Source organism: Crotalus tigris, unplaced genomic scaffold, assembly GCF_016545835.1.
Source record: "Crotalus tigris isolate CLP2741 ecotype Arizona unplaced genomic scaffold, ASM1654583v1 scf7180000024379.1109085, whole genome shotgun sequence".
Classification (NCBI taxonomy): domain Eukaryota; kingdom Metazoa; phylum Chordata; class Lepidosauria; order Squamata; family Viperidae; genus Crotalus; species Crotalus tigris.
In genome coordinates this window covers 553129-578007 of record NW_024100549.1, presented here as the reverse complement: position 1 = coordinate 578007, position 24879 = coordinate 553129, and the positions used below count along the sequence as shown (strand labels likewise).

Below are 24879 nucleotides of genomic sequence, written 5' to 3'. Positions count from 1 at the left end.
AGATAAACGTGATTTTTGGCACTTGGGATTCTTCCCTCTTTCCATCATTCGTTACATTTCCTGCCTGAGTGACTGGCTAGTGATCTCGTTAGAGTGACTGGCTAGTGATCTCGTTAGATCAGTGGCTCGTGCAGATACGCACTCCTTAAAGCTGTACAATTCTCTCTTTTTTAAAAAAACAAAAAACTAAAAGCCTTATTTGGGGGAGGGATGAAAACCCTTTAACCACTTCCTTTTTTCTTTCAGTTGTTGAACGTATGGGGGCCTGTGCATCCATGTATAGCCGTTCTATCCAGGGCCATCATGTCTGCCTACTCGTGAAAAAGGTGAATTCAAAAACAAAGCACAAAGCACTAAATAGTACAACCGATACATGGTAGCATTAGCACAGGGATAGGCAACCTTGGCTCTTTTATGATTCTGGGAGTTGAAATCCACCCCTGCATTAGCATATGTATAATCAGTCAGCTACAAATGCTGAAGCATTCTAGGACACTGTCCCACTGTGCATATGACGCATTGCAGAAACCAGATGTTTTAACACAGGCACTCAGTAGTAGGTGGTGACTTTTCTCACCTCTAGACGTTTTTTCACTTCCTCAATAAAAGTAAAATATCTAAGTAGTCCTCCGCTCCATGACTCTAATTCAAAATGGCAACCCTCTCACTAAGCGATGTGATTGGAAAGGAGAAAATCACACAACCACACCAACTTACACTTCCGGTTGTGTTTGTTCAGCGAATCCCACCCACGGGGATTTAAGCGAGACATCCCTTGACTGACTTGCAACCTTTTGCCGGCTTTCCCATTGACTTTGCTTGTCGGAAGACGGCTGTGAGGGTCGCAAAATGTGATCCGCTCTCCCAGGTAAACCAAACAGGATACATGTTTAGACAAACAAATTGTACTTTATGGTGAGGCTACAGTATCAGAATCTTGCAAGTCTGAAAGTACAAACTCCCCCCCCCCCCCATTTGAACAATTAGGACCAGTCCTTACTAAGATTCTTTTTTTGACCATTAGGCCACTGGGGGCTCCTGCTTCTCTTGGCTGATTGTTTCCTGGGCAGCATCTCTTCTCCTTTTTCCCCTAAGGCCATTCATTACATCACATGACCACAGGAAGCTGTAACCATCATAAAGGTGCTGTCATGATCACAGCTTCAAAGACTGGATGCCAATCCATTTTTTTCCAGCACCATCATCACATCATTAAGTGAGGTCTACCTGTACTCATAATATTATCCTTAGTTAGAATTTCAGTATTAAATAATAAATCAGTTCCAGCAGTTAATGCAAAAGAAATTGTTTAATTTTTTTGGGAGTCGACACAATAGGTGTTGCTCTTGTAATTATTCAGTATTTGCAATAAGACTTACATCAGGGGTCCCCAGCCTTTTGGGCACCAGGGACCGGTTCCATGGAGAAAGTTTTTTCCACAGACCGGAGAGTACATGGTTTTGTGTGCTGCCTGCATCCCACGGATGGGGCTTTGCTTGTTTATGCAGACCGGTTGCTGGCATGCCACGGACTGGTGCCGGTTCACGGACCGGGGGTTGAGGCCCCCTGACTTGCATGCATCTACTTCTTTAAACACACCATTTGCGGAAAGCAAAGATGGCCATCAGATGACAGGTAGTGGCATTAGTAGTGTTACATATTTTGTCAACTTCCAACTTGGATTTGCTTTTTAAAGAGAGTAAGTTAATCTTGTCTGTTCAACACCTCTCTCAATCTAACTCCCTGCTAAATCCATAATGAGGATTTGCCTGCCCTTCCGCAGGGGAGAAATGAAGTTGCTTCTAGAATTCCTAACAGACAGATGAATTTTGACATCTCCTTGTAGGAATAGGAGAAAAGAACAAACATGATTCAGTTTCCAGGCAGATGAGAGGAAAGATGATTATGAGAAACAGTTTGATCTAGTGGTTAAGGCACCAGACTAGAAATGGGGAAACTAGTTTTAGTCCCCGTCTTAGGCATGAAAGCCAGCTGAGTGACTTTGGGCTAATTGCCAGGAGACAGTGAGTTCTAGTCCCTCCTTAGTCATGAAAGCTGGCTGGTAACTTTGAGCCAGGGGTTCTTGTTGTGGGAAAAATAGGAGGAAGAAGTTGCATTGGATGAAATAAAGGGATACAAACAAACAAACAGAGAGCCTGGATAGGGAAGAGCCAACAATCATGCTATCTTACCCTAAAAATATATTATTTTTTCTCTCCCCCCCCCCCTTCCCACCTTTTCAATGAATCCTTTGGCAGGGAGAAAACTCTGTGTCCATTGATGGAAAATGCGACGATTCAACCTTATTGGGAAATCTGTTGTCAGAATTCAAAGAAACCTTGTCAAAATGCTGAGTGCTCTCGGAATCGGGCACAGTCCCTTGTCCTTCTGTCCCTCCAGACGAGCAGCATCCCGAGGCTCACGGACTGAAACCAGTGGAGCATTCGATTTCTCTCCCTCTGTGCGCATGTTTGATCTCCCAGGGCATGTGTTTTCCATTTCCTCTCCCTCCTGGGTTGTTGTATTCGTTCTATTTTTGTTTTAATTTTGTTGCGGTTTACACATCTGAGAACTGTGCTCTCCTCTCTCCTCTGTTTTTAAACGGTCCGACCATAGCGAAGCAATCCCCGACTGGATTGACCTCCTGGCAAGGAGAAAACGAGGTAGAGGAGATGCAGAATCCATATTGGAAACCCATCCCTGGGTGTGCTTGCGCATGCCTGGTGTGAGAGAGCAGGTCAATTCCATTTATCATTTTAAACTGCCCACGCTCAAAGGAGAGAAAGGTCAGAATGTCTCTCCTCTGCAACCAATTGGGATGTGTCTTCCCGCCTTCCCTATGGCTGTTCCAGAACATTCCTGCTGCCCCAGGCTGAGATTGGTTGATCCTCTCCCATCGGGGTGGGTTCTCACAGGAACGTTTAAAGTCCAATGCAATATCTCATTCCTGGAATTACAAAAAGTAGCCTAATTAGAAGTCCAAAGTCATTGTGTCTGTGTGGATTTGAGGATACTGTGATTCTTTCTTTCTTCTATGTTATTTTTAACAATCCTACTCCGGTAGAGCCAATCTGCCATGCCCAGCTTTTACAAAGCCTATACTTAAGCAGATGGCCCAACCTAGTGACAGTTTGTTTTTCAAAGTGTCCTCACTCTATCGTTGCAGCCAGTGGTTTCTCTCTTTTTTTTTCCTTTTTTTGGCAAACTTTTCTCTTTCTCTTCTCCAAGATTGGAAGGTATTAGTGATGAACAGTTACAAATAGGATATCACACCTTGATTGTTGTTAAAAGTTAATGAGAAATTGCACCATGGCAGCCCTTAACTCATTTTTTTTTAATTCTTCCACAACGAAACTTTACTATCGGATATTCCAAACACTGATATTTAGAATCCTGAACTTGGGGGGGAGGATGGGGGGAGCAGGATGGAACAAACAGAACCATTTGGTCTCTGGCTTGCTTTATGTCCTCTGTTTCAAGACATTTGGTGCCTCAATATTCTTCTGTGTGGTCAGGGGTCTTTTTTTTAAATATCAGTACAGTAATTATGTCTGTTGGGAGCCCAGCTGCAAGATTTACTGAGAATAATTTAGCATTCTCTCAATATTGCAGCAGAGGTTGGTGAAGCAGTATATTGCAAGGAGTGAGGCGGGGGAGTGTTATTTGTTGACTTTTTGTGGATTAGTGCAGATTTTGTTGATAGTTGGGAAATCTGCGCATATTCAGAAATGTCTTAAAAGGGCAAATGCTCCTTGAAGTTAGTGGATTTTAAATATATATATATCTATATATATATATCTATATATATATATATATTCCTGGATGAAAACTTGTCACTTTAGCATGTAGAATCTGTTATCTTACAGTGATTCTAAAAAATCTTCTGAAAATTGTACGATATGTTATGTTTAAAAAAAAAACCAAGTTATTTACTATCAACATTCCCCCACAAAACACATACCACAAAGCTGCTGTAAGAATTTTTTGTGTCCAGATGATCGAATAAAATTTCAAAACTTACAGAATTTGAAAATCTTTTGAATTGTGCCTGATTCTTAATGGTGAATGTAGAATGTGTGAGGGTATTCAAGCCTCTTTCCGCTTGGCCCTGAACAACCGATAGTGGATTGAACTCCAGATTTTAAAGGAGTTTTAATCATGGTTCATTTTAGTGCAGTTGGTAAGATTGCGAATAGGCTGGACTTCAATCCTGACAGGACTCCAGGCAGTGGTGACATTCAAATATGTGAACAACCGGTTCTCTATGTGGATGCTGCTTCGAGAAGTCCATTCAGGGCCTGGGTAACAAAAAAGTAGCTACCAGTTCTGCCAAAGTGGTGCGAACCGGCTGAATCCCATCACTGGCTCCAGATTGACTCAGCCTTCCATCCTTTCAAGGTCTGTAAAATGAGAACCCAGATGGCTGGGGGCAATAGGCTGACATTGTAATGTAAACCATCCAGAGAGTGCTACAAAGCATTATGGGGCGGTATAGTATGTTTAGGTGTGTATCATGTATGTGTTTCACTTTGAGAGCGAGCAACTAAATTTCATTTTTGATGTGTGCCGTTGTGCCCACAGTAAAAAAATGACAATAAAGGTTATCTTATCTTACATAAGTCTAAGTGCTATTGCTATAACTCTGTAGGCATTCATAGAAAATGACAGTGGCTACAAGTCAAGTATACAGGTAGTCCTCAACTTACGACTACAATTGAGCTCAAAATTTGTTATTAAATGAGACCGATATTAAATAAATTTTGCCCCATTTTACGAATTTTCTTGCCACAGTTGTTAAGTGAATCTGGTTTCCCCATTGACTTTGCTTGTCAGAACGTCACAAAAGGTGATGACATGACACTGGGACACTGGAAATGTCATAAATATGAATCAGTTGCCAAGCATCTGAATTTTGATCACGTAACCATGGGGATGCTGCATTGGTTGTAAGTATGAAAAATACCATTTTTTTCCATGCCGTTGTAACTTTGGATGGTCACTAAATGAACTGTTGTAAGTGGAAGACCACCTGTATCTTCCTGTTTGAAAAGTGTGACAAAGTTAAAACAACTTCAGCAACTTTCCTTTCTGGTAAATGGATGCTTTGCAATTGGTCACATTCACCATGGAAGCCATTTTGGAAAGCTCTCAAAATTCCAAGGCGACACACCCCCTCCCCCAATTGAAAAGGATGGTTTATCTCTGCATTAAATTATAATTTCCTAACTGGGTATTATTTATTTATTTAAAATATTTATATAGCCGTCAATATTGTATCAAATGCTGGATGGCTCCCAGTCACTTTAATCTGATCAGTAAGAGGGAGCCCATCATTATTTTTCTTTTTCATCCATTTTGTTTCAGAAAGGATCCAGACATTTCTCACACTGCTAGGAAACAGGGACATTAAGAAAAATAACCTTCGATGTGCATGTGAATATAGCGGGATTAATTATCAGGATAGCAGTTTGGACAGATCTCTTCATTTTATTTTGTGCGTCACATTTGTGTTACACAAAAGAAACAGCAACTCAACAGTTCAACAACTAGGCTCAAGTAGTTGTAAGAGAGCTGCATCCTCTTCCATATCCTTCAAAGCCATCAATCTGAGCCAGTTTTTTGACAGAGTATCTCCTATACCTATGAACAGAGAGAGGAAACCCACATATATTATTAGCAACTGGTTGTCGGTCTTTTCCCATGGCCTCGTATTGTTAGGTGAGTACCACATATTCAGTTCAATCCAAAACAATTAGATATGCTTAGCCCCTGTAGATTACCTCTAAAATATGTGATTTTTAACTACCAATGGCTCAGACTCAATCCCACTTGCTGTGATTTACTTGTAGGATACCAAAGGTCCCAGTGATCAACTCAGATTGGATCCTGGGACATATATATTTGCTTTTATTCACTTTAAGACTTGTGGACTTCAACTCCCAGAATTCCCTAGTCAGCTGCGGAATTCTGGGAGCTGACGCCCACAAGTCTTAAAGTGGCCACGGTTGAATACCCCTGGACTAAAAGTTCCAGTTAGATACTGATTGCTCCAGGGAGGGGTCTGAATGATCCCTTTTTAAAATCTTCCCAGTCAGCAGCTTTGGCAACAACTTGGTGTTTGATAAAGTTAGCCAAATTTGATGGAAAAGAAGCCATTTTGAAAAAGTGCTGAATGAAAATACAAATTTATAAACGTTGCTATATAGCCTGGTGCAAGCAGACATCAAAAAAAGTCTACTTTGTGGGGGATTAGTTTTGAAGGCCACACTTCTTGGGAACAGTCTACTGGGGATTGTTGCTGGACTGTGTAAATCAAGAAGAGTGAGATCAGCCTCTTCCACTTCGGATCTCGGCAAAATACAGCCTCATTTGGCAGATGCGACCAGTTTCAAAGGGTGTTTTAAATTAGGTTCTGAATTTCATAGGCTCTCAAAAAAAAATGCTGATCTTTTCTAAAGGGAATTTTTCTCAGTTTTGCCGCCTTGGAGATGCATGGACTTCAAACTCAAAACTCCACATACAGGTAGTCCTCAAGTTACAACCATTTGTTTAGTGGCCATTCAAAGTTACAACGGCACTGAAAAAAGGGACTTATGACCAGTTCTCACACAACCACTGCAGCATCCCCATGGTCGCATAATCAAAATTTGGGCATTTGGCAACTGACGTGTATTTATGATGGTTGCTCTGTCCTGGGGTACCATGATCCCCATGTGTAACTTCCCAGCCAACTTCTGTCAAGCAAAAGTCAAGCCAGATTCGCTTAATGACAGTATAATTCACTTAATTGCAGTGATTTGCTTAACAACTGACAAAAAGGTCATAAAATGGGGACAAAACTCGCTTAATAACTGTCTTGCTTAGCAGTGGTCTCAATTGTGGTCATAAATCGAAGGCTACCTGTAACTGCAAGTTGCTATGGGTTGAAAAAAAAATTGACATAAGGCATTTCTTCTTGCACCTGCTATGGGTAACCTGGTGCCTGATCCATGAAATTAGATCCCAATTTCCTTCAACCCTAGCTAGCATAACAGTTGGGAATAATGTGAGTGATAGTCCATTATCATCTTCTGTCTATGTGAGGTGTACAGAATGTTTGGAATTGTAGGTAGGTAAAAATTGGAAGGGAATTTAGAGATCTTCTAGCGCAGTGGTTCTCAGCCTTTTTAATGCCGCGACCCCCCAACCGGTCGTAAGTCGAGGACTACTCAACTGGTGCAGCACCGTTTGCAGAATGGGACTTTTGGCGGGCTCAGCAGGGCAGAGACAGCCTGGACAATTCCTATTGGCTTTTGAAAGCCAATAGAAGTAGACTCTATTCAAGAGAGTCTATTCTATTGGCTTGCAAAAGCCAATAGAATAAAAGGGAGTAGCACAGCTAAGGAAAAGGGGGGAAAAAATGGCGGACTGCGTTGTTTGACGACCCCCGTGAAATGGTCGTTCGACCCCAAATGGGGTCCCGACCCACAGGTTGAGAACCGCTGTTCTAGCCCAACTCTCTGCCCAGGGTTGGAATTCATCATTAACAAGATTCTAAATAGGTAGTTATCAAGCTTCTGATTAAAAATGTCCAATGGGTGTGGTCTTCTTCCCAAGGACGCCTATTACATTGTTAAGCAGCCCTTACTGCTGGGAAATAGTTCCTGGTATCCAACAAAGATCTACTTCCTCATAATTTAAATGTTGTTTCTTGTTCTCTTTTCTGGAAAAACTGAACAGTTTTGCCCTATGTTCTACATAACAACAAATTAAATACAGCTATCATGTCTCTTAGTTGTCTTCTCCAGGCAAAACATCCATTTCCAATCATGCTTCCTACATTTTCCTTCTGCAGCTCTTCTCTTCATTATAAACCCTACACCCAGGAGCACTGATGATGTTACGTAGTTGGGCAATGAAACGTCTGCAAGCAAACAATCAAGGTCGAGAACATCAAGGGAGTCTACAGTTCATTACCTTCTTCTAAAGGAGATCCAGTTTCTCAGTATCATTCCTAAAATATCATTCCTAGGACTTTGTTCCTCATTAGTAAAGATTTGCAAATGTAACCAGTCAAATGAAAGTAATCAAGTAAAGTAATGTATAGTAAATTAGCAATAGCGTTGCCTAAAATAACATAACCCTGCTTACTTAAGAATCAGCAATCTGAAACAGCTTTCCCAAAAACTGCCTCGCTAAAGTTCTTTAAACGTAAAATTAGATCAGGCATTGATAAAGGCACACATTCCATCTGCAGCAATCTGTTTTGGATCAGTGAATTTGTAAACTCAACTATTGCGTTTTACTCAGACCACAGTTAATCAAATCATAATTTAGCAGGGTGTGATCTCAAATGTCTATAAGTTGATGAAAAACTATCGCATTGGAGTTAGTTTTAGGTTGGGGGAGGGGTTGAAGAATTCCCCCCTGCCCCCATTTGTAGGGAAAACTAAACTGGCACACAGCATGTTAAACAATTACAAATTACAAAAATTTCTGGACCTCTGAAACCCATTCTTTGTAGGAATTAAGTCTTCATGCTCTTGAAACTTACTTGTAAAATTCAGTGTCTCTGGGCTATAGATAGGAGAAAATGAAAGTTAATAATGTATTAAAGAAAGTCTGGAGAAGGGTAAATACAAACATCAAAGAAGAATATTTTCTGAACCAAACACCACCTGCAGCAGAATCCTATTCACTGAATATCGCAAAAGCAAAAATGGGAAGATGTTGTCCTACAGGGAGTGTCCACAGGGTTATGGTCAAAGAAGATGGTGTGATTGCACATAATGGACAGAACCTTGATCGCACCACTGTCTTCTTGACTTTTTGGACCAAATCCTGCAGACATCCTTAACAGCGGTCCTTGTTTGCCCTCAGCAATGAGGAAAAAGTGTCCTAAAACAATGTTTTTCAACCTTGGCAGCTTGAAGATGTGTGGACTTCAACTCCCAGAATTCCCCAGCCTAGATCACAGTCTTTAGTTGGCTATTGATTTAAATGATGCTGAAATATCTAAGTACAGTTTGTAAGACATTTGCAATGTTTCCAGAGCAACCAGCTACCTCACTGTCCCGTACAGAGCTCCAGTCAACCAGTGTAGATGTATCTTTGTGGTTCTCTCTGCAACTCCTTCACTGTTGTTGTTGTTTTTAACCTGAACAGCTTGGGACCATCAGCAAACTTTTTCTCCTTTTAACCTCCTCTTAACTCCAAATGGTTCATCAACAAATTGAAAAGCGGCTCTGATCCCCAGTTTTTATGTCTCTCCAATCAGAAAACTTATCCATTTATTCTGGAATTTCCTGTTGTCGTAGACAAGTAATTGGGAAAAAATGTCTACCCCTTGATCTAAAATCGTTACATTTACAAAGAGCCTTTGCTGAAGGACTTTGTTATATCCGGGCTTAACAAAAAGGCCTCTTGAATTTCTTCTGTGTGTACATGGCTAGAATTTTCTGGGTACATGTGACGCACCAAATCATAAACGTATCACATTAAGGCAATATGCACAGCCCACAATTAGGCTGAAATGTAGCTAGCTAAATAGTACTAAGTGCTGTGCAGTCACTATGAGTTGTGCTGTTCTCTGTGGTGGGAGATTCAATCCCATGCATTTCGGAAAAAGAAAAAAAAATCTCTCCAACTTGAAACGCTGAAGCCAATGTGTGCAAAAACAGCAATTCTGCCTTTTCCAAATCTTTGGGTGTGACTGCCAGAGCCTTCCCAAAGTTGTCACTCAACTGTAATATTTCACGTGACAAAACAGGACAATTACTAAAGCTGTAAGGAGAAATTGTATTAATATGATTGGGTGAATGATTCCTTAATTTACGTTCAGATTATGGGTCCTTGGTGCTCTCTGAGCGTAATTGTTTCCTTTCAAACGTTTCACTGTGCTGGCACTTACCTAGTTTGGGTAATGAAGCATCTACAACAGTGGTTCTCAACCTTTTTAATGCCGCGACCCCCAACCGGTCATAAGTCGAGGACTACTCAACTGGTGCAGCACCGTTTGCAGAATGGGACTTTTGGCGGGCTCAGCAGGGCAGAGACAGCCTGGACAATTCCTATTGGCTTTTGAAAGCCAATAGAAGTAGACTCTATTCAAGAGAGTCTATTCTATTGGCTTGCAAAAGCCAATAATAAAAGGGAGTAGCACAGCTAAGGAAAAGGGGGGAAAAATGGCGGACTGCGTTGTTTGGTGACCCCCGTGAAATGGTCGTTCGACCCCAAATGGTTGAGAACCACTGATCTACAAGAAAACAATAAAGCTCAGCGAGCACCAAGGACCCCACAGTTCAACCTGAGCTATAGATATTCTCCTTTATTGGATATGCTCAGATTAAGTTTAAATCCAGTTTGGGATTTGCACAGATACTCCTCAGTTAAGACCAATCACTTTAACAACCATTTAAAGTTCTGATGGATCCTGAAAAAGCTACTATGACTATGATTTGAAGTTCCGATGTCTGCTCTCCCCCCCCCCCATGATCACCTGGTCACTTTTTTGGCCACTCAGCAACCAGTCTGCGTTTACAGCTGTTTGCAGCATCCTGTGCCCCTGATTTATGACATTTTTGCCAGAAATCAGGATTTACTTCTAGTTTCTGGCAAAAAGTGCCCAATCAATGGGTTTATTTAACAACTGCAGTATTTGTTTAAAGACTGCTGCAAAATTGGGCACAATCACGTAGTGACCTACTTTAGGACTGTCACAATTTACAACCAAAACTGTGGGCTCATTTCCAGTTATAAGTGTATGAATAGCTGTACTTGATTCTGCCTGATTTTTGGCCATCAGATACCAGGACTGCATTAGGAATGGGCAAACTTTGGGGTAACAAAATAACAGAGTTGGGAGGGACTTTGGAACCCTTCCAGTCCAAACCCCTGCTCAAGCAGGAGAGCCTATACCAGGAGTAGGCAACCTTGGCTCTTTTATGACTCGTGGACTTCAACTCCCAGAATTCCTGAGCCAGCCATATCAAAGAGCACTGCTGGCATTGATGACGTTACCTAATTTGGCCTGCAAGGAAACCACCAAGCTCAGAGAGTACTAAGGACACCACATACCAAAGAGTTAGTTGTCTGAAATTGGCAGCTACAGAAAATGAATGAATGAATGAATGCTATACAGTTTGGCTTACTTGCTTGAGTAACCTACAATTAGATTTTGTTTTTATTTCAGCTAGTCACTTGAATAATGCGTGAACTAAAAAACAAACCCAATCCCATTTAACCCTAGACATTCTTCCTTGCTATCACTCCTTACCTTTTGGCAGTACAATGACTGAAAGGCAAACAGAGAAACATAACAATGAGAAATAATTTTAGTCATTAGAGATACCAGTTCAGCCCTTATTTTGAAGCCATGGGTGATTGGGGTTGTTTTTTTTTGTTGTTGTTATTGTTTTGGTTTGTTTGGCTTCTTGTAGATGATTCAACTATTTACTGACCTCATTTTTGCTTAGCAGGTTCCATAATTAGGGTTTTTTTAAAATCTGTCCAGGTAGTCCTCAACTTACACCAGTTCATTTAGTGACCATTCAAAGTTACAATGGCATTGAAAAAAGTGACTTGTGACCACTTTTCACACTGACAACTACAGTACTGCAGCATCCCCAGTCACAAAAAATTCAGAGGTTTGGCAACTGACTCATATTTAGAATAGAAGAATAGAATCAAGCTGGAAGGGACCTTGGAGATCTTCTAGTCCAGCCCCCTGCTCAAGCAGGAGAACCTACACCGTCTCAGACAGGTGAATGTCCAGTGATGGAGCATCCACGATTTCTGGATGCTTGTCTTCACTGTCAGGAAGTTTCTCCTTAATTCCAGGTTGCTTCTCTCTTTGATCAGTTTTCAACTATTGTTTCTCGTCCTTCCCTCTGGTGCTTTGGTGAACAACCTGCCCCCCTCTTCCTTGTGGCAGCCCCTCAGATACTGGAATACTGCTATCATATCACTCCTATTCTTTTCTTTAGACTAGCCAAACCCAAGTCCCGTAGCCATTCTTCATATGTTTTAGTCTCCAGGCCCCTGATCATCTTAGTTGCTCTTCTCTGAATTTTTTCCAAACTCTCAACATCTTTTTTATGATATGGCGACCAGGTATGGTCTTACTAGGGCTTTATAAAGCGGTAATATTACTTAGCGTGATCTTGATTCTATGCCTCTGTTTATACAACTCAGGATTGCATGAGCTTTTTTAGTTGCTGCTGCACACTGCTGGCTCATAGTCAAGTGATCGTTCACTAGGACTCCAAGGTCCCTCTCACAGTTGCTGTTTTTAAGCCAGGCCCTGCCCAATCTGTATTTGTTCCTTTGGTTTTTCCTGCCTAAATGTAAGACTTTGCTTTTCTCCACATTGAAACTCATTTTGTTGGATAGGGACCATTGTTCAAGTTGATCAAGATCTTTTTGGATCCTGAGCTTGTCTTCTGGGGTGTTAGCTACTCCTGCCAGTTTGGTGTCATCTGCAAATTTGATTCTCTCATCTAAGTCATTTATGATGGTTGCCATGTCCTGGGGTCATGTGATCAACTTTTGTGACCTTCTGACAAGCAAAGTCAGTGGGGAAACGGGATTCACTTAACAAACATGTTACTAACGTCAGAACTGCAGTGATTCACTTGACCACCATGGCAAGAAAGTTAGTAAAATGGGGCAAAATTCACTTAACAACTGTCTCATTTAGCAACAGAAATTTTGGGCTCAATTGTTGCTGTAAGTTGAGGACTACCTATAAAAAAGAGTTAAGTAAAGAAAGAGTAAGTTTCCCTAATCCTTTAATTTTAAAAACCTTTAAGAGGTCACCCTAGATCAGGAGTAGGCAACCTTGGCTCTTTTATGACTGGCAGACTTCAACTCCCAGAATTCCTGAGCCAGCATGGCTCAGCTTGGAAACCTCTCCCTTTCCCCTCAGCATGGCTGGCTCAGGAATTCTGGGAGTTGAAGTCCACGAGTCATAAAAGAGCCAAGGCTGCCTACCCCTGCCCTAGATCAGTGTTTCTCAATCTAGCAACTGTTAAGATGCATGCTCCTTTTTAAGGAACTAAACTAATGTCTATGGAGGTTCCCAATCATCCAAGTCATGGTTGTCCCAAAGGTGCTTTTCAAAAAGCAACTGGTCTTTCTTAGGTTTTTTTCCCCCTTCTCCTTGAAAACTTTTCGGTTCAGTCAGAACTGAATCAGAACTTCAGTCAAAACTGAAGAAGCTTCTTGGATGAGAAGAGAAATGTTTTCAAGGAGAGAAAAAAAAATTAAGAAAGTCCAGTTGCCATTCGAAAAGCATCTTTGGGAGAACTGAATTAATATGCCGAAATATATATCACTCCAGGAACCAGCCCATCAGCATTTTTGACACATGAAGCACAAATACATTTTTGTAGAAAAGTATCCGGTGAGGGTATGCTGGGGCCCTCCAGACTTTGCTGACCCACAGCTTCCAGTGTCCCTGCTGGGAGTTGTAGTCTAATGTCTTTTGGAGAGGCACAAGGTATGTAGACTTAGAAGGAGGGCCTTAGGTAGGGGAAGCTGTTTCCTGGGTGGGTTGATCATAAAGAAACGGAGATTGCATTGTGAAAATCATTCCAGTGTTGCCTCAAGGGGTCTCAGTCTAGTTTTGTAGCTTTTGCAATCTTTATTCAACACCTCATCCTGCACCCAGAATTCCCTGTGCAGGCTGCTTAGTTCTCTTCCTCCCATTTTCCCTGTCCGTACCAACTGCTATTTTGCAGAGCAAAGCTCTCCATTTACCCCATTTACGGCTTCCAAACAAGAGCTTACCTAAAGGCAGGGACTTGTCTTAGGGCCGCTGCCCACTCCCCTGGTTCCCTGTGGATACAACCGTCAGATGGTGTCACAAGAGGCTGTTGCTTATTTCACCCTGTTTCTATGTCACCCAATCAAAGATTCCGGGCAACTCAGAGTGATTAAAACATGAAAACATCAAACAATGTAAATTGTAAGAACAAACACATATCCAAACTCAGAGCACCAAGGACCCCCTAGTTCAGCGGTTCTCAACATGTGGGTCGGGACCCCCTTTGGGGTCGAATGACCATTTCACGGGGGTCGCCAAACAACGCAGTCCGCCATTTTTTTCCCCCTTTTCCTTAGCTGTGCTACTCCCTTTTATTCTATTGGCTTTTGCAAGCCAATAGAATAGACTCTCTTGAATAGAGTCTACTTCTATTGGCTTTCAAAAGCCAATAGGAATTGTCCAGGCTGTCTCTGCCCTGCTGAGCCTGCCAAAAGTCCCATTCTGCAAACGGTGCTGCACCAGTTGAGTAGTCCTCGACTTACGACCAGTTGAGTAGTCCTTGACTTACGACTGGTTGGGGGTCGCGGCATTAAAAAGGTTGAGAACCACTGCCCTAGTTCAACCCTGAGCTACAAATTATTCTCTTCCATCAGTAACAAACGAATCCACCGGAAGCATATTAAATATTAAATACAATCATCGCCTCCAGTCTTGATCATTATGACTTGATAGAAAATAGGAGCTTTCGTCAGCTTCCTGCATGACTGCAAGGGAGGCCTAGCCATCCTAGCTCGGGGGGAAGACAATTTCCAGAGGGCCAGGGAAACATTCAAAGAGAAAGATTGTCCACACTTTTTCTTTGACTGTCCATAGACAATCAAAGAAAAAGTTTCCCTCACAATCCTCTCCTGAAAACTGTCAGGGGAAGCTGAATCACAATCACATCTTCCGGAATTGAATACAGGGAGTCTTCGACTTACAACAGTTCATTGTTCCGACGGCATTAAAAAAGGGACTTATGACCAACCTTTGCAACATCCCCATGGTCACGTGATCAAAATTCAGCCGCTCGGCAGCTGGTTCATATGGCCCCGGGTCATGTGATCCACCTTTTGCAACCTTCTGACAAGCAAAGTCAATGGGGAAGCCAGAGTCACTTAACAACCGGGTTACTAACTTATCAACTGCGGTGACTCCCTTAACGACTGTGGCAAGAAAGGTCGTAAAAAGGGGGCAAAACTCACTTAACAAATGTCTCACTGAACAACAAAAATTTGGGGCTCAATTGTTGTCGTTAAGTTGAGGACTACCTGTAAACTGGCTGGAAAGATTCTGTTCAAAGGAAATGAACAGAGGACCCAAAGTGAAAATGTTTTACAGGAAGCCCTCAACCTACGATGATTTGTTTAGCGACCATTCAAAATTATGGCTATGAAAAAAGTGACTTACAACAGGTCCTTGCATTTATGGCCATCGCAGCATCCCCATAGTCATGTGATCAAAACTGGCAACTGGCAGGTATTTATGACGGTTGCAGCTTCGTGTGATCACCATTTAGGACTTTCCCAGCCAGCTTCCAGCAAGCAAAGTCAATGAGGGAAGCCATATTTGCTTAATGACCAGGTGATTCACTTAACCACTGCAGTGATTTGCTTAACAACTGTGGCACAACAGGTCATAAAATTGGGTGCAACTTACTTAACAACCCCCTTGCTTAGCAACGGAATTTCTTATCCCAATTATGGTTGTAAGTCAAGGACTACCAGCACCTTGAACTGTATCTCTCGTGCAATATCTCTCTGATATTTGCAAACATGCAGCTACATTTTGTGCTCTTACAAATAATTTCCAAAGACGCCCCAAGTAGATCTAAGTAATCCCAAGTAAGCTATCGCTGAAGATCACCCTAATCGGGGAGGATTACTTCCAAGGGTAAGAGTATCTTTCTTTCTTTTCTCTCGATTCTATACACATCCAAGTATCCATTAATTTCAGAGGCACCTAGCATTTAAACCAGGGGTCTCCAATCCCCCAGTCTGTGGACCAGCACCGGTCCGCAGCATGCCAGCAACCAGGCCATACAAACAAGCAAAATCCCACCCACAGGATGCAGGCAGCACACAAAACCACAACCCCTCCGGTCCACGGAAAAACCTTTCTCCACTTCACCGGTCCCTGGTGCCCAAAAGGTTGGGGACCTCTGGTTTAAACCAATGTTTTTCAAACTTGGCAACATTAAGATGTTGGCAGTTAAGCAGCTGGGAATTGAAGTCTGCACATCTTAAAATTGCCAAGTTTGCAAAACGCCCGTTTAAGCTTTTTTTGGGGGGGAATATATATAAGCCTCTGAGTCCAATTGTTTCTATGTCTGAGGATTTGTTCTTGTCTGCATTAAGGAGTCTAATCTAGCCAAGCTGAGTCAGTTAACCAGCTGCCAAGGCAGTTGACAAAGAATTAATTGATGGTTTATTGCCAAGTACCCAGTTCCCACTGCAAAACACCTCTTCCACCCATCCTCCACTGCCTTGCCTAAATTTTCTAAAGAGGAATCTTCAGCAACAATGTGTTTTGCAGATGTTTGCCAAATAAATCTGGATAAAATCAAGTTCTCCATTTAATTAAAGGGCTATACTCATTGGCAGATAATTCCCAACTTACGTGTTCAAATTCTTCCTGAAAAAAAGAAAAGAAAAAAAGCATATAACTGAGAAATGTTACTGCATCCTGTTTCTAACTGCTTGAACAATGAAAAATGGCTAAATTTGTACAGAATGGTTGGTGCAAAATCTGATCTACCTACATGGCTATGTGTGCTATCAGTTCTTTGTTTCTCGCTTAGAATTAAATACATGTACGTGTATATGCACTTCTTCAAGTAAACAAGAATCATTATTCTTGCCAGACAGGGCCCATAACTACCCCAAAACAACTTTAATCAAACTGCATGTGTAGAAATTGAGAGTTAATTATTAGCTTCTCTATTTTTTTGTGCTGCATTTTAAATATATTATGGTTGCTTTCTATGGGACCCTTGAGAAGTACCCACTAAAATCAGGGAGACAATCCTCATGACTAGCCTAGGTCTTGTGGTGATAACTAAATCAGCACACCACACACGGGAAAAAACTGGCTCACAAATGCAATAGATCATTATATTATTTAAATAAATGTCATCTATTGCTTCCATTCCAGTTTTGAGAAATGTAATACACACAGTACATTGTTCTTACAATGTATTCCATTCTGAGGCAGGAAAAGTACAAGAAACGTTATGTATGCTCTAAAGCAGGTTAAATACATTTAAAATTAAAAGAAGCCCAATGCGTATAACTAGTTATAAACCCATTATGTAAAGAGGAAGAGAATTTTTCATTTTTTATTTTTCTTTCTTTCTTTCTTTTCAGCATCAGCCAGGGTGGATTCTATATGTTTAATGTTAAATTCATTTGATATTTGGGTCATTTTTCTTCCTTTCTTGTACACCATTTTTTTTCTTTTTTGATGCTCTTTTTAATAAAACAATATATATATAAAACAATAAAGATGTGTGTGTGTGTGTGTGTGTGTGTGTGTGTGTGTGTGTGTATTTGTTTTCTGAGGTTTTCGCGGGTGTTTGTATGTAGGTCTTTGGTTATTCGGGTTTTCTCCCGTGTAAAATTGGAAGTGTCTTGGTGACGCCAAGACACTTCCAATTTTATGCGGGAGAAAACCCGAATAACCAAAGACCTACATACATACATACATACATATATATAAATAAAAGATAGAATACTGAATCCTGGCCCCATGTGCAATATCATTTTTAATTTTTAATTTATTATACTTAGATTTGCCTGAAGTCATACATCTAGTTCATGCTATGAGAAGATTAGAGGTAACAATCTCTTGGCTTGTAGGCCAGCATCCTAACTACTACATATCAAGCTGACTCTCACCATGTGCCCCCTTCTCTCATTCAAAAATCAAAAACCAGCTTGTGTATTTGGCTGATCCATAGACATCACTGCATGATTTTGACAAATCATAGTTTTTGCACTACAGGCGACTCTAAGGTTTGCTAAAACATGATTTAGTCAACAGTTCTCTGAGCGCACCCAACCAATGGGGAGATCTGAATAACCTCCCTAACTAAATCTGGTTGGCTAAACTAGTATCTTGGAGAGTTATGTGGCGATTACTCATCTCAACCCACTTCCTATGAGGCTTGGCGCTCCCAAAATAAAGGTGGGATAAAAGCATAATCATTAATAAATGAATCAAAAGGAAATAGAAGGAATTCAATCCTTGATATCTCTAGTCAAAAAGATCATTTTGCAGGTGACACTTGAGACCTTGAAATACTGCAGACAATCCAAAGAGATGCTGCCAGATCTTATGGTCTCACCTGGATGGGCCATTTCTATCCTTTCTTTTGGCCATGGCTGCTCTAGGTTCTTTTGGGCCTTCAACCTTCAAGATTTTATTTTGTGACCAGAACATAGTACAACGCCTTGAGACTTACACATATTCATAGAGGTCATTCAAGGCATCTTTCCATTTTTTTGAGGATCTGCAGAAAAGGAATACAAAACACAGACATGTAAGTGAGAAGTTGTGCAAAACATCACAAGGACATATCAAATCCTAATCTTAAATTAACCACTTAATTGAAAGATTGTCAAAGTGGGGCCCATTTTATTTCTCCAGGAATGATGTTCCACAGGGAGGGAGGCACCATGGAGAAGGCCCTTTTTCTTGGTTCCACTAGTGCAGGGGTAGGCAACCTTGGCTCTTTTATGATTCATGGACTTCAACTCCCAGAATTCCTGAGCCAGCCATGCTGAGGGGAAAGGGAGAGGTTTCCAAGCTGAGCCATGCTGGCTCAGGAATTCTGGGAGTTGAAGTCCACGAGTAATAAAAGAGCCAAGGTTGCCTACCCCTGCACTAGATGGACCTTTTTAAGAGAGGGGACCTGTAACAGGCCCTGCCTCCCTGCTCTGGTGGGTCAGGTAGATATAACTGGGAAAAGACAATCCTTCAAGGGGGAGATTAATGCCTGAGGGAGTTACAAGAAAGGGCAATGTTAGTAATTATTCAGCCTGTCGAAGGAAAGAGTGGCAATTAGTGACATTAAACTATATCTCCCCCAGTCCTGTCTGCCTTCAAAGTCAAGTAGACGATGTTTGTGGATCTGAGAAATAGTCATTTGAGTCGTCCCCCAAACTGTTTGTTTGTATGTTTTCAAACAATTTCACGGTTATCTTCAATAGTTTCCTTCCAGTCTACCTCATTTGTAGACAATTTCATCCTTGGTTTGTTGAGCTGCACAATTGCCCAAAAGCTGCCTTAGGAGGACTTTCCCTCTTCTGAGGTTTGGGGATATCACCATTGCATCAAGAAAGCTGGAAACCTAATCATGAATCAGTAAGATGATGCCTTTGGAATGTTTATCTTAATAGCATGGAGACTGCGGGAAGACAGGGAAAGTAATTAAAGAGGGACTGGATCTAAATCAGTGTTTTTTAACCCTGGCAACTTTAAGATATGTGGACCTCAACTCCCAGAATCCTGGAAGTTGAACTCCATACACCTTAAAGTTGCTGAGTTTGAAAAACACTGGACTAAATAATCAAGAAATAAAAGGTGAGAGAGTTGCAGGATTATTTTACTTGTCACTTAGCCCAAGTGACAAGAAACGATAATTCTTGTTTTCTTGATCTTGCCTAGCTGGGTGAGACTTGACAGAACTGGTACATGCCATGCTAAACCTTTGGCCAAAATAGAACAGATTACACAAAATATACAATGTGTTGGTCCACATATGCCATTTTTCTCACTGTATATGGTTTGTGAAATTATAAGAGCTATTTTTTCCAGCTCCAAAGTTCAAACGTCTCAATAATAGGAAGGAAGGAGGGAGGGAGGGAGGGAGGGAGGGAGGGAGAGAGAGAGAGAGAGAGAGAGAGAGAGAGAGAGAGAGAAAGAAAGAAAGAAAGAAAGAAAGAAAGAAAGAAAGAAAGAAAGAAAGAAAGAAAGAAAGAAAGAAATGATACATACTCGCAGCTATAGCCAAAGCAAGTTGGTTTGGTTGCGTTGCATGTCTCACAGGAGATAGCTTCATAGTGGTTTATGCCTGTAAAAAGAAGAAACAGGGCAAATTAATGGATGACCAAAGAAAAGGTGTAATATTTTATATCAAATATACACATGCACATACACACACATACACTACGCTCAATAAAAGAATAAATGTTCTGCACACCAAAAATGTTACAGAGCTGGGAAACAGAGCCTTTCTGGAATCTTGGAGAGCTGTTTGTTTGTGTGTGTGTTTGTTTTTTGTATTTCATAAATGCTCATCTCCTTCGGATGGAAGAGAGAGCTATGAAGGCAGTGCAATGGGCTGGGTTCATGAGCGGAAGATGCGTTAGAAGGCATGGACCTGGAACTCCTTTCCGGAACTCCTTAAAACAACTGCATCGGCATAGCTCTTTACTGAAACAGAATCCCAAGAAAAGACCCATTTGGTTTAAGGACCTAGGGATGAGCACCAGACACACATCCCTACCAGGAGTGTCCACAGAATGTAGCCAAAAAGCCAAGGTGGTGACCACAACTCTGTGATCAAAAGGACTTGTTTTTTAGGTGCATCATTTGTGCCATCGTTACTGTTTTGACCAAATCCTACAGGTATCCCTCATAGCTGGACACACCAACAAACATTTTTGCCTTCAGATCCCTCAGTTCTGTAGCTGAGTTGGTAGGTGAGACGCTCTCCCTTGAACCAAAGCAACTGCAAGTTATCAAACCCTGGCTTTCCTGCTCATTGATCAGACTTATAGACCACTGACTGCAACAGACTCACGGCAAAAATCCACAAAAATCAATATTAAATCCCGGTGAGAGAAAAATCCTGTGTAACTCCCCCACCGAACACCAGTCTTGGTTGTCTTCTGAACAAGACAACCAAGTGAGAGAAAAGTTCCCTGAGGGTGGGTTCCAGCAAGAGTCCGAAATCTCAGAAGACTAAACCTCTGGTCCAGTGATCAACCCAGACTGGATCCTGCAACATTATCCTGGGACACATATATTTGTCTTCATTCATGTCTTCTGAATCACTGCAAGGAAGGTGCCACTGGAACATTCAGAGACATCATGGTTCTGAGGAGACCATGTATGAAACTATCATACATGGGGGGACATGAGAGCAGTGTTCCAATATCTCAGGGGCTGCCCCAAAGAAGAGGGAGTCAAGCTATTTTCCAAAGCCCCCTGAAGGCAGGACAAGAAGCAATGGATGGAAACTAATCAAGGAGAGAACCAACCTAGAACTAAGGAGAAACCTCCTGACAGTTAGAATAATTAACCAGTGGAACAACTTGCCTCCAGAAGCTATGAATGCTCCAACACTGGAAGTTTTTAAGAAGAGACTGGACAGCCATTTGTCCGAAACGGTATAGGGTTTCCTGCCTGAGCAGGGAGTTGGACTAGATGACCTCCAAGGTCCCTTCCAACTTTATTACTATTACTACTACTACTACTACTACTACTACTACTACTACTACTATTATTATTATCATGATACATGTGCAGAATCTCTCAGTTGTTTTAAAAAATAGCTCTCTTCCCCCACTTACCACAGTGGTTTTCACACTTGATTCTGCCTAAGGGAGAGGAGAAAAGGATTTAAATAGTTAACCAAGCTGAGGCATTCTATTCATTCATTGTGTACTCCTTTGCAGATCTACGCAGAAGTAAATCCCACTGCAATTTTTAAAGTTTTTGGATGGGTAACCAAGGAGCCGCTCAATAGGCAGAAGGTCCATTATTTTCAATTGCATTTATCTGAATTATCTTCAATAAGTTTTACCTTGGAAGAAGCATTCTTGCCAACTGCCACATCAAAAGAGGATTTCATTTTTGAAGAATTATAGCCAGTTGTTCTATTAAAGGAAGATACCCACCAGGTGCCATCTTAGAAGGGGCAGGTCAGCAACCCATCTTGGGCGATTCCACCGACCCGGCATTAGAGGATGCTCTGTTTTAGAAGAGGCATCTCTGCTTCATACTTCATATTAAAGCAGGCATTGCCTTAGAAGAGACATTCTCATCAGCTATCAAATTAATTCAGAACAGATCAAGGAAAGCTCACTATCAATGATGGCGTCCTGTAGCATTTTGATTTGTTCTTCAAAAATAGAGTCCAGGTTTTTTGGAAGATCACCTGGGAAACCAAAACATCCAACAGGTCAAAAATATGCGAACACACAACCAAAACAACTAACTAGTATTATTGTCAAAATATCTGCTTTCCAACCAAATGCAGATTAGTCAACACAATAATTTCTTTCCATTGATATTTATGGCTGCGAAACCTGGACTAGGAAGAAGACAGATAGGAGAAGTGTGTACGCCTTTGCACTGTGGTGCTGGAGACGCTCATTACCCATCCCATAGGCTGCAATAAAGTCCTAGGCCAAACCTCACCAAAAATATCACTTGAACTCAAAATCACCAAACAAAAGTTATCATAATGTGTCATGCGAACTGACTCACTGGAAAAGCCCATCAGGTTGGGAGTGATCAGTGGAAAAAGACAAAGGGGCTGCCCTAGTACCCACTGGCTGAACACTAAAGCAGGGGTCCCCAACCCCTGGTCCGTGGATCAGTACCGGGCCGCGGCATGCCAGCAACTGGTCCACACAAGCAAGCAAAGCACCATCTGTGGGATACAGGCAGCACACAAAACCACACCCCCTCCGGTCCACAGAAAAACCTCTCTCCACAGAACCGGTCCCTGGTGCCCCAAAGGTTGGTGACCTCTGCTATAAAGGATGAAACCAGGATGACCATAGAGCAGAAATGTCAAACACAAGGCCCGGGGGCCAGATGCAGCCCGCGAAGTGGTTTAATGTGGCCCACGAAGTCATCCTGGAAACAGTGAGGGAACGGCCCCCGCTGCCTTGGCCCTGGCCCAGACTGGCCGGGGGCCAATGTACAATTTTATGGTGGCCATCTATGCTGAAACGCATTCAGTCTTAGCTCCACGAGGCCATCTGGAAACAGCGACGGCCACGTGGCCCCGCCCTCTGGGTCCCTGCTGGGGAGGTGTCACCTTTGTGAGAAATGAAGAAATGCACCATCGCGCTGGCCACTTCCAGGCGATGGTGCATTTCTTCATTCCTCACGAAGGGTGACACCTCCCCAGCTGCGTTTCTTGCCTGTTTTTCTTCCTCCCTCATCTCAAATATTTTCCCACCACTCTGTACTTAGGAAAGAAGGAAGGAAAGAAGGAAGGAAAGAAGGAAAGGAGGGGAGAGGAGGGGTCTGAGGGAAGTCCTACTTTAGTCCTGCCCTGCTGCCCTTTCACCATCCCCTTGCCCCCTCCTCCTGGCCTATCCTGGGGATATCCTCCTTCCTATTGCTAAGGAAGCTTTGGATACAAAGCCGGGTCTCCTCCCATGGAGAGGGAATGGGCCTCCCTCTGACTTTGCCCTCGTACCCATCATGAGCAACCTGGCTAAGGAGAGCAAGCACAGCAGCAGCAGCCTTGAGGAGGAGGTAAGTGCAGCTAGGTGCCCCCTTGGGGAAGTGGGGCTGGGATTGGTGCCACGGGTGCTTGAGGGCCAGGCTGGGCATTTGACCTCTACTGCCCAGGGCTCCGGGCAGCCCGCACCACCATCCAGCCCCCCCCCCACATGGCCTGAGAGGAAGTGCTGATCCATAGAATGGCAAGGGCTGGACACAACTCAGTTGCTGATGACAAAGCATTCCAATGCATGAATGTTTGGTAACAGCTCTGCTGAAATTTAAAAGTATTTAGTAAATATGCAGAATATATCCGGATCATAGGATTCTCAGCTCTCCCACAATTTGGAGAGTTGAGCAACCGGATTTACAAAATCCCCTTGATTTAGGGAGATAATGGCCGAGATTACACTCCATACTGAGCCATAATATGCTTTGGTTGTTTTGACTTAACACAGTGCTGTACCTATAGAATTTCTCCATCTATTCTCTTTTTTAAACATTACTGTTCCTCTGTCATTTCTGTTCTGACCCTGGAAATTGTAGCATGATGATTCAATTACTGTGCAGGGTAGGGGGAAAAAAAATCCAAATCTCTTTACACACTCAGACAGCATGCCTTCAGAATGTCAGGATTTTTTACTATTTGAATTTAATATTGTGGTTAATTTGGATTTCTAGGCCAGAAACCAGGAGACTAATCCTGCCTTAGGCACAAAGTCAACTGGGTAGCCTCCAATGACTCTGAGAGAGAGGGCTAATGACCTTCTCTCAGGGGCTGCCACAAAGAAGAGGGAGTCAAGCTATCCTCCAAAGCACCTGAAGGCAGGACAAGAAGCAACGGGTGGAAACTAATCAAGGAGACAAGCAACCTAGAACTACGGAGAAACTTCCTGACAGTGAGAACAATTAATCAGTGGAACCATCTGCCTCCAGAAGCAGTAAATGCTCCAACACTGGAAGTTTTTAAGAAGAGACTGGACAGCCATTTGTCCGAAATGGTGTAGGGTTTCCTGCCTGAGCAGGGGGTTGGACTAGATGGCCTCCAAAGTCCCTTCCAACTTTATTATTATTATTATTATTATTATTATTATTATTATTATGACTCCAAGGAATATAAAACCATTCTCCCCCATTCAGTCAGAACTGAAGGGGTTTCTTGGATGAAAAGCAAAATGTCTTCAGGGAAAAACAAAGAAAGTCTAGTTGCCTCTTGGGAAAAGCACCTTTGGGACAACCGTGAGCTGGATGACTGAGAATCTCCACAGACATTCAGCTGGGTGACCTTGGGCCAGTCACTCTCTCCGTCCTAGGAAGTAGTCAGTGCAACTAATTCTGAAATCCTGCCAAGAAAACTGCAGGGATTGGTTAAGGCAGTGACCAGGAATCAATATTGACTCAACACTCCTTACGTTTACTCATCAGTCATGATTTGCATTTAAGCAGGATGCCAGCTGGTAGTTCTGTGTGTCTTGCAAACCAAAGAAGACAAGAGGAAAATCGCTTAAAGTTAATACACACAGACAGAAGGAGAGAGCAGGCAAGTTGAAAGGTGAGTTAAGTAAATTTCATACCAAACCAGGTAAAAGCATTTGCATCTACCTGATGATTAAATATAGCAAAGGTAG

The 24879-nt window shown here is 42.2% G+C and overlaps 3 protein-coding genes across 4 annotated transcripts in view; 2 read left to right on the top strand and 1 right to left on the bottom strand.

Moving 5' to 3' along the window:
* Positions 1-4033, top strand: part of AP3D1 (adaptor related protein complex 3 subunit delta 1) — a 57463-nt gene extending 53430 nt beyond the window's left edge. For both annotated transcript variants that reach the window (XM_039328466.1, XM_039328464.1), the window contains exons 31-32: positions 247-326; positions 2259-4033. In XM_039328466.1, coding sequence (XP_039184400.1) covers positions 247-326; positions 2259-2354 — 176 coding nt within the window. In that variant the 3' untranslated portion in view covers positions 2355-4033. The remainder of the gene's footprint in view (positions 1-246; positions 327-2258) is intronic.
* A 1449-nt stretch (positions 4034-5482) lies between these two features.
* The window catches only part of IZUMO4 (IZUMO family member 4), a 21376-nt gene continuing 1979 nt past the window's right edge, over positions 5483-24879 (bottom strand). The window contains exons 3-11 of the mRNA XM_039328485.1: positions 21876-21947; positions 21361-21387; positions 19781-19856; positions 18246-18293; positions 16403-16417; positions 13768-13815; positions 11255-11272; positions 8534-8556; positions 5483-5640 (exon numbers count right to left, since the gene is read on the bottom strand). Coding sequence (XP_039184419.1) covers positions 5540-5640; positions 8534-8556; positions 11255-11272; positions 13768-13815; positions 16403-16417; positions 18246-18293; positions 19781-19856; positions 21361-21387; positions 21876-21947 — 428 coding nt within the window. The 3' untranslated portion in view covers positions 5483-5539. The remainder of the gene's footprint in view (positions 5641-8533; positions 8557-11254; positions 11273-13767; positions 13816-16402; positions 16418-18245; positions 18294-19780; positions 19857-21360; positions 21388-21875; positions 21948-24879) is intronic.
* MOB3A (MOB kinase activator 3A) overlaps positions 24687-24879 on the top strand; it is a 22894-nt gene continuing 22701 nt past the window's right edge. The window contains exon 1 of the mRNA XM_039328490.1: positions 24687-24803. The gene's annotated coding sequence lies outside the window, so the exon portion shown is untranslated. The remainder of the gene's footprint in view (positions 24804-24879) is intronic.